The following is a 13205-nucleotide window of genomic DNA, read 5'->3' as shown; positions in this document are numbered from 1 at the left end:
CTACCAGGGCTGACCCTAGATTTTGAAGGACTGAAAACTAATTCCTGGGGGAATCCATCCAGCTTCCACCCAAAACCTGACCAGCTCTACCCACCTCTGTGTACTCTCTTTTGTCCACTGCTGGCCACATCTGTTTGTGAAGCTCTGGCAATCCATGCTACAGGTGCAAGAAGGCCAAGAGGTAGAGCCAAAGTACAACTTTCCTAGTGGGGACTAAGGAGGGAAACTAGGGTAGTCCATTGTTGCCATTGGGACCACATGGGGACATGGATGGACAATCAGAGATAATACTCTAGCTCAGGTGTGTGCATAGAATGTGGGGTGTCTTAAGGCTAAGCAGACATATATTTTGCATAAGCCACCCCTCTTCATCACCAGGAGTCTGGAGTGACTTTAGAAGTAGTCCTGATTTATCTTCAGCTGTTAGCACTAAGGAAACCTCCTTGAGAAACATGTAGAGAGTTACAGCTTTAGGACAATGGCAGTAGGAAAGCTGCTTTATCTAACCAAACTCTAATGCTAAAGTGCTAAATTTTATCTCCTTGGAGCATTCCAACAAGGATTTAGGCAGAACTGTTACTGCTTCACTGAGTTAGAGGGGGAGAACAGAGAGGCATGGAACGTTGTCACAACTTTGGGCCAGTTCTATTCAAGTTAATTTATGATGTTGCAGACATCCTCCTTGTGTAACAACAAAAACCACTGTGCTCTAATGGAGAATTACCTCCAAGGAGAGCATGTGGTGTTTCTCTTTCTGGCCTCCTTTGGGTTTATGACTGGGAAAACAGTTCTGTTTCTGTTGGGTACTCCCTACTGTGGCGATTGCCAAAGTGCTCACTGGCTCACTATAGCCCCCCTGAGAGACTGAGCTTGTGGTAACCTCCCATGGCCATAAATTCCCACCCTAGAGACTTTTCTACTCCAGCAGAGGCTATCACAAATAAGGGCTGATTTTGGCATTTCATGTTTTTTTCTTATTATTTAATTTTTAGTGAAGTGAACAAATGAGACTCTTCAGAGTGTAAAAGATCTTTCTGCTTTTCAGTGTGTGGCTTGGGGAAGGACACAATAGCACTGTCAGAAGAGACTTTATAAAATGCATTGGTTTCAAGCACATTATCATGCCGAGATTAAAAATAACGTAACATTTCTTTGTATTCATTGGTATGAGAGGAAACTTCAGAAACCAGTCTGCTCTTGGATAATTTCTGTCTATTACAGCTATCTATAAAATATTTCCTTCTTGTTTCATCATATCGGAGAGATAGGGTCTGATCCAGAACCCACTGAGGTCAAAAGAATGACTCCCATTGAGTCAACGTCCATGGGGTTTTATAATCCAAAGCCTATTGAAGTGAATGGAAAAAACTACCACTGAGTCATGATCCCATTTGGATTAGATTCTTATTTTGCAGCCCTGAAGACTGGAAACAGTATTATGTTCTCCCTGCAATAAACATACTTTGGCATAGTGCTCACCAGTGTCAGTCATAGAGTTCTGTATGATTTCCTGTCTGAAGGAAAGGGAAATAAATGTATAAGATTCACAATGGTAGTAAAAGAATTTGTGTGATTTGCTCAATATTTATTTTGTGTTCAAGTCACTACTGGGATAAAAACAAGGCAAGCAGCAGTCTGGACTTGAAAGAGGAACAAAATATCTGTCAGTTCAGGCCAGTTCTTAAGTGAACTTAAATGGAATTTTGGAAAAGGGAGAAAAATACTTGTCACAATACTAATGAAATACAGGACGTTCCAGCATGCCTACTTTAGAAATAAGAAAACAGTCTTTAAGAAAACATTTTGAATATAAAAGTCTATGACTAAAAGAGAAACTATTGCAAGCTTAACTCTTGGTGGTATATGTAAATATCTAAGCAACGGTGACCCACCATGAGTTACAAGTTGGCAATGCAGTTACCAAGTAGGCTAATGCAGAAGCAGCCTTCATCAAAGTTTGTGGGATAATTCTCAGAGGGAAGTAGTGGCAATTCCATCTCTTGTGTCCTTTTAGAAGTAGATGAGATAAAGCACTACGAAATGTTCTGTATGAAACAGTCTTATGTGGGGTGGACTGGATGACCAAATAAAGCACTTCCATCTCTAATATCTAAAACCATGCACGTACACACCCACACCGATACCCTGAGAGCCTGCTTTTGGTGAGAAGGGGAATTTTGGCCAAGACACATTGTTGAAAAGTGATCAGGGAATCTTTTATGTTGGTCTGTCATACCCCCTGCCCCTTTGTCTGTCTTGTGGATTTAAATTGTAGGTTTTTCAGGATAGGGACTATCTCTTACTATGTTTTGCATAGGGCTTAGCACAATGGGGCCTAGATCTTGGTGGTAGTCTCTAGGCACTATAATAGAAAATGGAGGGGGGAGGGAAGAGAGTCAATAAGAATGTCTCCATTTACTAGATGATTCTTGGATCAGGCATTATATGACAGCATTGATCAAAAATGCCCTTCCTTCAGACCATCACAATTTTTGTGGATGATATGAATCAGTTGTATCATCATCATAAAATGATACATATTACTATGACATAAATACCTAGTAATACTACAGGAAACTCCTTTGGGGCAGAAACTGGAAAAGAGATGGTAAGTCATACAAATGATCCTGTTCTATTCTTTGATATTGCACAGGTAACTCATGTCAAAGCTGTAAGTGTGGAAGGAAGTCAAGTCAGCAGAAAAGTTTCTAAATGAGTTTATAATAATTAAATTCAGACTTTCTTGTAACTGGCTGGCTACAAATCTTTCCCCATCTTGATTTTTGTGCTAAATTTACACTCAGCTCATAAACACTGAGTAAATGAAATCAGAAATCACTTTCTGTAAATGCATACACAAACCCTGAAGGAAATGTAAATCACTGGGTTTAAGAGAATTTAAAGTGTGTGTGTGTGTGTGTGTGTGTGTGTGTGTGTGTGTGTGTGTGTGTGTGTGTGTGTGTGTGAGAAGATGAGGATGGTTAGGGATTGAATTAAAATGCTGAGCAAGAAAAAATAAAAATGCAAAAAAGGAACACAAAGTTTATGAAGATAGAAAAAAGTTTCTAAGAACTGTAGCAAAGGTTTAATATCTGTATTTGGGGCCAGGTGAATAGTTCAGAGAGTTAATGCAAACCTGGCCCGTATAGAGGGGTTTGTATTCTCTAAATACATTTGCAAACAAGAGGCTTGTATGTATCATGTTCAGGCCTTGGCCCCATCAAATCTCACAGCTGAATAAGCAATGTCATCCTGGTCAGTTATTGGATAGGAAAACATTAGGAAGTGCAGCTAGTAATTCAGTAAGAGGCACTTTTCTAAGGATGTGTCTATACTTCAAACTGGGGGTGAAAATTCCAGCTTGAGGAGATATACCCATGCTAGCTGTGATCAAGCTAGCATGCTTAAAGATAGAATGTAGCCACCGTGACACAAGAGATGGGAGGGGCTAGCCGCCCTACATACATACACATCCTCAGGGCAGCTAGTCCCTCCTGCTGCTCCCACCCCTGCAGCTACTCTCTATTTTCAGTGTGCTCACTAAATCAGAGCTAGCGTGGGTATGTCTCCCCAAGCTGAGAATTACACCCCCAGTTCAAAGTGTAGACATACCTTAGGCCTGGCTACACTTGTGAGTTACAGTGCAATAAAGCAGCCCCGGGCACCCTAGCTCACTCCCTGTCCACACTGGAAAGGCACGGAGAGCACTCTGACTCCACAGCTATGGCCCTGCTGTACTCCACCTTGGCGAGTGGAATAACGTTTGCTGCACCCCCTGCTGGAGTACCACGGGGCCAGTGTGAACGACCTGTTGCGTTACTGTGCTGCAATCAACCTCCGGAAATGTCCCATAATCCTGTTAAGTCAAGTAGCCACCCTTGTCACTGTTGTGAAATCAGCTGCAGGAATGTGGAAATGCCTTTTCAAAGCTCCCTTTTGGAGAACCCTGCTGCTTATCAGATCCAAGAAAAAGCAAACATTTACTGTTTGCTTTGAGTGAGAGAGAGGCTGGGAGGGAGGGGGTCTGAACTTATAAGACAGCATGCTGACACACTCTCAGCACGCCAAAAACCCACTCACTCACCCCCCCCACATACACACAACACTCCCTGTCACACTGCACCCCACACCATCCCATTTGAAAAGCACGCTGCAGTCACTGTCATGCTGGGATAGCTGTCCATAATGTACTGCTCCCAATGCCACTTCAATTGCCACAAATGTGGTCATTCCAGTGTGCTTGCAGCTGTCAGTGGGGACAGACAGCAGCGCTTTTTCCTAATGCACTCGACGAAAGCAGGTTTAACTCACAGTGCTCTACATCTGCAAGTGTAGCCATGCCTTTAGGTCAGAACTGTGCCAATTTCCTAACATCGAGAGGGCCTTGCTCATGGAAGTAATGTCTTCTGGATGAGTTGTAAAGTAAAGGTATTGATCATTCTTAGCTAGATTTCAATGTAATAATTCACCCACCTAAATTCTCCCTATGCACTTTCAGCTGGCACTATCATCCTTCACATCCTTTATCAAAAGCTGTTGTACAGTGTCACTGTTAAATAGCAGTTGCATTTCCATGGGGGATAAGTGATGTCTATATGTACATAATTTGCATAGTGCCTGGGAGATACTTATAGATATAAGGTACTATTACAGAAACATGGAAGTGATTCTATAGAAATCGATCTGTCCAGAATTTCAATCTATTTTCTATCCCCCTCTAACTTTGAATTGTAAGTAGTGATTAGTCTGAAAATATACATGGTTATAATAGACTCGGAGAAGATTTTGTTTTCCCCTGGAAACTTGGAAATTAAAAGATAAAACATCCATTCACTCATTCAGATAAAAATAGCCGTCTTTTTAAGTATTACAGCAATATCTTAGGATACTTCGGTCACCTGTTCCACAACCTAGGGAAAACTTAAGAATACAAAATTTCACACCTGTATAGATGTTTCTATGCATGGGGCAGTTTCCATGGAAAGGATGCTTAAAAAGTTATGAATGAATCTTTATTATTTTGACTGGATCTCTGCCAGCTGCTTGGCCATTAACATTTAAATGGCCCAGTGATTAAAGTTTGAATTACTAAACAGACATATCCATAGATAAGTTCATATTAGATATATCTAGGCTTGGAAGAATTCAATTTTTATTTTTTTTTAGAATGTTGACAGATAATCTCGATGTTTATGTTTAAACATTTATTTTAAAAGTAATATATTCCCAAACTGAGGCTCCTTTCTGGTCCTGAATCAGAGAGAAAACCTCTAGGTCATATTATTTTTATTTGTATTGTGGTAGTGCTTAGGAGCGCCACTCTTGGACTCGGGACCCCATTGCGGTAGGCACTGTACAGACACAGAACAACAAGCTGACCCTTACTCCAATGAGCTTATACTCCAATAAAAGCTTACAACCCAAGGAGTCAATTTCCTTCCCTAGTGCAAGGTTGTTCCCACTGTATATTTTCTGCATGAGACTGTACATTGGTTAAAGTTGATACTGAAATGTCCTTGGCTCCCTTAGTGTGTTCTACTCGCTTAAGTCTCTCTTCCTGTTGATTATTTTTCCAGCCGTGCTTTTCCCAGATGCTCAGCGGTTTAAGAGATGGTCGTCATCTGCCCCCGTGAGCCCGGTGCTGCAGAACTCGCTGGATGATGTGAACATGCTTTTTGAGGTTCAGTATGTGGGGGCAATGGGCACCCTTCTGTCTCTATACGGAATAGTGTCAGTGTTTCCCATTCATCACAGCCTCCCCATTTCACCCTATCTCTGAGCTCTGCCCCAGCCTCAAACCTGAATCACTGACCACTGTGCGGTCCCTTATGGTTAGTAGCCCACTGTTGGTACCAAACAGAGAGGGATTGGAGACGTATATACTTTTTAAAGTATAAAATATCTTTATTTCAGATTCTACATACATGTACATTCAATAAATTAAAATATACCTAAATTTGAGAAACTCTCAATTCAAAGTGAACTCCTGATTTAAACAAACAAACAAAACTTCCCAAGAAATGACGTCCCTTCAGCCCATGGGTAAACCTGACATTGGCACCTGGAGTTCAATAGATGTGACTTCTGTCGGACTAACAGGGAGGGCAAGATCCAGAGTCAATGCCCCCCCGAACATACCCCATCTTCTGCCCCCTAACCGATAACCATATAGTGCCATTTTGATTCCTTGATCCAAAGCATCAGTGCCAAATGAATCAGTGCTTAGCAGCACAGCACCATGCCCGGCAGTGCCAAGGAATCAAAATGAAAAACAAACCTCCTGGGACAGCATGACTATTTCACCTGTACAGAGCAGGCTCAAATCCTCTGTTCAGGCCACATTTGAAAATGATTTTGGTGCTTTGACCCTAGTATAGATTGCAAAGCCATTGCATGATCTGCCACAGTTCAGCATGGCTATAAAAGACCCTGAACTGTAAAAGGAAGGGTATCATAGGCCAGTATTAATATGTGTTGGTAACACAGTGTAGTGGCCTCAGAACTGGAAGGGCAGGAATTAAGGTGCAGTGGTGGAATATTAGAGGGCAACTTGCACAGTGTCTTTTTACTCTACCCTGGCTTAGTTCTTTGCTTGCATTTTACCAAGAAAAAGAAATAAGAACAAACTCTAAATTAATGTTTACTCTATATATAGATTCTCAGAGGATAAATTGCTTTCTGTGTTCTGATTTTGTACCAGTTTCTTTTAGCTGAGATTGAAATTGACAAAAATCTGAGGCTCTCCATAAAAGACGAGGAGCTGGCTTCGCTGAGGAAAGCCAAAGAATTTGACACTGTCTGCAATGACATTATCCCCAAGAGCATCACAGAGATTCGTCGGCTGAGTGCCAGGCTGTCTGACTACCCGAGGGTCCTAAAGAAAGAAGATTTTGAAAGGACAGTTTTGACCATGGTCTACACAGCCTACAGGGCAGCTCGATCTCGGAAGCACCAGAAAGACTCTTGGGCTGAATCCTTCATCAGTCTCTACAAGGCCCTGAAGCATGACTTGATGTTCTCATGCAGCGAAAAGCCATTGCACTGAAGAAATTTATACACCAAGAATGCAACAAGCTCTGATGAGAAGGGGACACATAGCACGTCCACCACTTTATTCCGTAAACAATTTAAGTCTATGCATAGTTAAAGATTCTTTATTCTCTAGCTCCCCCTAGTGGGTTCCTGTTATAGAAACATGTTAAACAGGAAAAACATCTTGTGGCTTCAGTCCCTGGCGTCCATTCTCATGTGGGCAAAGAAGAATGTTTTATTACTGAGGTAGAAGGGAATATGTATATTATATATACATATTTAAAGTTATTCCCAAAGGATGAAGGAAGGGCACGTTCATCTGGCAAGTTTGAGGGGAAGTTTTAGAAACCCATTTCCTGTTTTGGAAAGTAGTAGATATTTTGAAATTGCATTAAACAAGTCAATCCCTGGTGTAATATCAACGAAGTTAATGGCTTTATGTCTGGGATGATTTGGGCGTGATCTGTCTTGGGGGTGAAGGGGAGTATGCTACTCCGGTAATTAGTTTGCAAAGCAAGCTCAGAAGGAGAATGCGCTGGGGAATGCTACCTTCCTGGCTAGAAATGGGATGTAAAAAGAGAGAGAGAGAGAGAAAGGCTCACTATAAAATGAAGAAGAGTCGTGGCAATTAGAGCTTGGAGGCTCTGGCAAGAGTAAAATCATCAATATTCTTGTAAATCAAACTGGCTGACTTGCTTCCCAGGTATTGGCAAACTATTTTAATCTCTTGTTCACATACATTGGGTTGAGCCAGGTTTTATTCACAAGAATGTTTGTTTGTGGAAGGACACATAGTTATCTGTGTGTGCATTCTCCCCAGAAGAGCTCTCACAGCCAGTCTATAAAGGTCCTTCCGTTATTTGCACATGTCTCTGAGCCTGCAACTATCTGTCCATGTGGAGTCAACTGCAGGATCACAGCCTAAATTAATGTAACAATTACACATTTTTCAGCTTGTCCCTATAACTCAAAGTCACTGAATTAGTCTCCCGGTTCAGAACATCTCTGAACTTTGTGATGGGTGTAAAAAATCAAGATTTTTATGGATAATTCATGGGATAGAGGAAAGGTATTCATCAGAGAAATTATTTGCAATGAACAGTTCAACCTGTTCTAGTGACAATCAGGGCCGGTGCAAGGAAGTTTCGCTCCCTAGGCGAAACTTCCAACTTGCACCCCCCCACAGCTAGCCCCCCCCCCAGCAGCTAACTCAGCCCCCCACCCGGGGAGCCCCTCCCACAGCAGCTACCCCTCCCCCACCGCGACAGCTAACCCCTCTCCCCCCTATCCCTCCAATGCAACTAACCTTGCCTGGGGAGACTTCCCCCCTTCCCCCAGCAGCTAACCCTGCCTGGGGAGACCTCCTGTGGAAACTAAGCCTGCCTGAGTAGCCTGCCCCAGCTCACCTCAACTCCGCCTCCTCCACTGAGCACGTCGGCACTGCTCTAATTCTCCTCCCCGCCCAGGCTTGCAACGCTGATTGGTGGAGACTTAGGGCTTGGCTACACTCGAAACTCCAAAGCGCTGCTGCGGGAACGCTCCCGCGGCAGAGCTTTGAAGTGTGAATGTGGTCGCGATGCCAGCACTGGGAGAGAGCTCTCCCAGTGCTGCAGGTACTCCACCTCCCCATGGGGATTAGCTTGCAGTGCTGGGAGCTGCGCTCCCAGTGCAGGGGCACTGTTTACACTGGCGCTTTACAGCACTGTAACTTGCTGCGCTCAGGGGTGTGTTTTTTCACACCCCTGAGCGAGAAAGTTGCAGCGCTGTAAAGCGCCAGTGTAGCCAACGCCTTGGAGCCGGGCTGTGTGCTCAGCGGAGGAGGCAGAGTGGAGGTGAGCTGGGGCAGGGAGCGGTTCCTCTGTGCGCCCCCCCTCCGTTATTGCGGGCACCCCCCCACCCAGCTCACCTCCACTTCCTCGCCTGAGGGGGCTCTTAGGCATCCCCAACTGCTAGGCGCCCTAGGCGGGCCTAGTCTGCCTAAATGGTTGCCCCAGCCCTGGTGACAATGTCCTAAGATTTAAAACAGGTTATACTAATGCTGTTTGTCTACCTACGTCCGATATTTCTAGCATGTCTCACAGTAGTATCTGAGCACTTCTGAAAAGCTGTTACCCCCTTAATATTTGCACCTGTGCTCTCTCTCATTGACTCTCACACACTACACTCAGTCTTTCTCTCTTTAATCATCCACTTTACTTCACTGTCTAAAGTTTATAAATAGAGACGGGCCCAAACCAAAACCAGCCAGGCAAATAGTTTGGTTTTGAAGGGCCAGACTCTGAGCCCCAGGTTGCTCCTTTTGCATCACTCAGGCTGTGCAGAAATTGCCTGCAAGTCCCTTAGGGATATTCCACTAGGTGGGTGATTTCCCAGTAAATGTGGAGCTGGCAGAGCTACTTCCTACACTGCAGACAGGGTGTTAGGGACAGTCAAGGGCAAGCAGGGGGAGTTATCAGAGCACCTCAGCTGGTGTATGACCATTGCCTGCTCATGCTCTTTAGAGTTTTGCAAAGTTATACACAACTGAAAATAGGGTTTTATAATGGCAAGTCTGAGGTGTCTTTAACAACAGGTGTAGCTAATTGTGTTCATGTGTGGAAGAGTATTCCTACCCAAAACACCACGTTGTGCATCCTTTAAAACTGGCCTACACTTAACACATCTAACAGAAACGTTCCAAATGAAAAGCAATACATACCTTCCACTCCTGTGCCTGGAACAACGCAACTCATTGCTAGCCAAACTACCATATGATACAACCTTTATTAATTAACACTTCCCCGAAAAGGACATCAGTCTTCCAGAATGCCCTTTCCCAAACTCCCACCACCATAAGCAGACCAGCAGATGTCCCATGTATAATGTCTCTTCTGCGCCGTTCTGGGAAACCACCCTCCCATATTTCACAATCTTGCGGATTACTTTCTTTTTCCAGAGTGGTGTGGAATGCGAGTAGAGGGGAGCACCCATTTGTGTCTTATTTCTTAAAAGCAAACACAAACCGTCTGTTTTTTCCTTTTTAAAATTACCCTGTCGTATAATTAATTTGCTCACAGAGGGTAATTACCATGAGTGTTCATCCTGCTTTTACTCTGTGCTCCTATTCCATTCCCTAGAGTGATATCTGCTGGGAGAGACTGGAACCAGAGCATTCAGGCGCTACCGCCACAGGCCAGTGGTCCTATGTTCTTCCTTACTGTGACAACAAGCAGGACTGAGGCAGTAAGTTTGAAGTAGAATTGGCTACACAGAGAGGTCTCTCTCACAGCAGGTGGTACTGTACTGCATACAAGGTTCATTTGCCAGTGAGCATCATAAGCCCCTCAGAAAATGATCAGTACAAACATTGCTCAGAACATCCTACCATTCCTCGTGGATTACTGCACTTTACAAATTATCTTTATTTCTTCACTGTTAAATTAAGTCTTTTCAGGCTTGTTATCCCCTCCCTTCTGTCCCAATTTCTGTGGATAATGTAACAAAAGAGAAATACTATTGTGTCACTCACATTGCCCAAGTTTATTTAATACAGAATCATTAATGAAATAATAAAACTATAATTGACAATTACTTGACTGTTTGGTGTATTTGTTAAAGGAAGTAACTCCACTGAGGATATGTGGTAACTTGCAGATGTAACATGCCCTTATTTTAGGAGCTGATTTGCTATTTAACTACCCTGCAGCATGTTCTCAGTCGCTGGATACCTTTCAATCTGTGGAGCTCCATCCCCACAAAGCATAACCATTAGAGATGGGCAGGAAGCGGAATTTCTGTTCAATGGGAAACTCCAACACGTAGAAACTCATTTTCATTTTTAATTGTTTCAAAACGGTAAACAAATTTTATTTTTATGTTGCAACGTTGTAATATAAAATATTAAATATAATATACAGATGTAAAATATTAAAATTAATATAATAGCAAAAAATGAAACAGGACTGTTTTTTGCCTTATTGAAACTAAATATTTCAACATTACCAAAATGAAATGAATCATCTCCATGTTCTTCCATCAAAAATGTTGTTGAAATCAACACGTTTTGACCAAATGTTTTGATTTCAATCAAACTGCATTTTCTGATGGAAAATTACTCTGTGGAAAATGTTTCCACCAGCTTCGATAACCACACTGCCAGGCCATCAGGATAATTCTAGTGTCTGGATCTCTTTCCCCCTACAATAAGAATAGCCATGTGATTGGCCACACAAGTTTTCAGCAGCCCACAACGTTTTACCAAAAATGGATGCTTGTGGCCTGTTGGAGTAAAAGACCCCAATGTTCATTGCAAGACATTTGGTGCTCACAGTTCTCTGGCTGTGCAGAGGCACTCCCCACTCTGCCAAAGTGGAAAGCACCGAGCAAATGGATCAATAGCCCCATGGGGTATCTATCTTTCCCCCAGGCAGAGGATACAGAGTTGTGCATAGGAGCCAGGGTAGAACAGAGAAGGGCATATGGTCCCTTGTTTTGGAAAGGAGGTAAGAGGTAAGAAGTAGAGTTCCCTTCTTTTCCTTCAGCTAGGAGAGAGGGTGAAGCATGGAGTTCAGTGCAATGGAGCACTCTGACTCAGGAGAGCCATCCTGGCACAGTATCTCTCCTAGACTCACTCTGACACGTGCACAGATTGTCTGATCTTCTGGGGAGAGAAGTAAGCACTATAGTCATCTTTATTCCTGAGCTCTTTCTAGCATAACTTGTTTAAAGTCAGGAATTTTTTGGCTCTTCCTACCTTGGTCTCATATCCACAGACAGTGACTTACACACTGGTTCTCTAGTGTGACAAAGACCCATTGTCCTTAAGAGAGTTTTGTGCCATACCCTCAGTCATACATGAACAAACTGTCATGGAGTGAAAGAAACACTGCTCCCTTGTGGTAGCTTCATGATCCAATGGAGTTAAAGACACTTATGGCACCTTCAGATGTGTTCTCCTTAGCATATGGGCCACAGCAGCAAGATGTGAATATTTCACTGCAGCATCACTTATAATTCTGGATTTATTCCCCTCCCCCCACCCCCGAAGGCTGCTCCTGTGGACCATATTCTCCACTTCTCTGCATTTTGTGTAGTCACTTACCTTCTGCCATGTCAGAATAGTGGCTTTTTGCATCCACTTTGCACAGGTGTGGTTGACAACACAGGTGCAAGGCAGTGGAGAACATGACTCTATATTTTTAATTCTTGACCAGACTGTGCCTACTTCTCAGATTTCCAGTTCTCCAATGTGGGGGAAATAGGGATAATAATGACCTCAAAGAGGGGCAAAGGGAGAGACTTCATTTTTTCTCTTATATTCAAATATCCTTTCTTCCCTCCAGTCTCCCTTCACAAGCCCATCTCTCTTCATTGCTGCCACTTTTCTCATCTGTGTCCTTCAGCTCCAATTCCCTTATTCAGACATCAGTGGTAGGGGGCAGCAGCTGTGGGAACCTGAGTAATTCCATGCCTATGGGTGGTAATGGGAAGGCACAGGAGGAGAAATAATTTGTCATTGCTATTGGTTGGGCTGAGCCAACCCTTTGGCCTGCCAGCAGGAGCTCACACCCAGCCAGCCCTGCTGCAGCCATCAGTCAAGGTTCACATACAGCTGTCTGGGCTCAGCCTGTACAGCAAAGTATTTTCCCAGGCTGCCAGCAGGACTGATTGGTGTCCAGGGTAGATGGAGCAGATGTTGCACAATTTGAACCTATTTTGGAACATGACCCCCCAAAAAGTGTATCTACTGTGTGGTTCCCCAGGAAATTCTGGATGCTTGAGATGTACATCCTCATGGATCCCTGCAGCCTATGGATGAGCTAAGCCATTGGAACCCCATGGTTGGGGAGCATTAGGTCCTGAATTTGCGTCTGATTTCCATGGAGTCTGGCTGATGTTAGTGTGTACATAGGCACAGATTGCAGCACACCCCTTCTAAATTAATAGCCCCCATGAATGAAGCAACAGTGATCATGAAAGAGAAAGTATGTTCTATAGAAAACAATGTTTGTTTATTTATCAGCAGCTCCTAGGCCTTGAACTAATCACACTGTTCAGCAACTAAAACAGCCTTTCTTTGTGAGGGGAGGTTGTTTGTCTTCTCAAGCATCCTGATTGGCTTTTGGATGGTGGGCGGAGGTTCTACCATTTTCCATCCTCCTTACTGTCAAATTATAGTTGGACGAGCCTTTTTA

The 13205-nt window shown here is 43.4% G+C and overlaps 1 protein-coding gene across 1 annotated transcript in view; it reads left to right on the top strand.

Annotated features, from left to right (window-relative positions):
* FAM180A (family with sequence similarity 180 member A) overlaps positions 1–8226 on the top strand; it is a 32424-nt gene extending 24198 nt beyond the window's left edge. Inside the window, exons 2-3 of the mRNA XM_030543787.1 lie at positions 5577–5680; positions 6701–8226. Coding sequence (XP_030399647.1) covers positions 5577–5680; positions 6701–7045 — 449 coding nt within the window. The 3' untranslated portion in view covers positions 7046–8226. The remainder of the gene's footprint in view (positions 1–5576; positions 5681–6700) is intronic.
* Positions 8227–13205: the final 4979 nt, after the last annotated feature.

The sequence above is a fragment of the Gopherus evgoodei genome, chromosome 1, assembly GCF_007399415.2.
Source record: "Gopherus evgoodei ecotype Sinaloan lineage chromosome 1, rGopEvg1_v1.p, whole genome shotgun sequence".
NCBI classification, from domain to species: domain Eukaryota; kingdom Metazoa; phylum Chordata; order Testudines; family Testudinidae; genus Gopherus; species Gopherus evgoodei.
The sequence above is the reverse complement of the archived record's forward strand: the minus strand, read 5'-3'. Positions and strand labels throughout refer to the sequence as shown.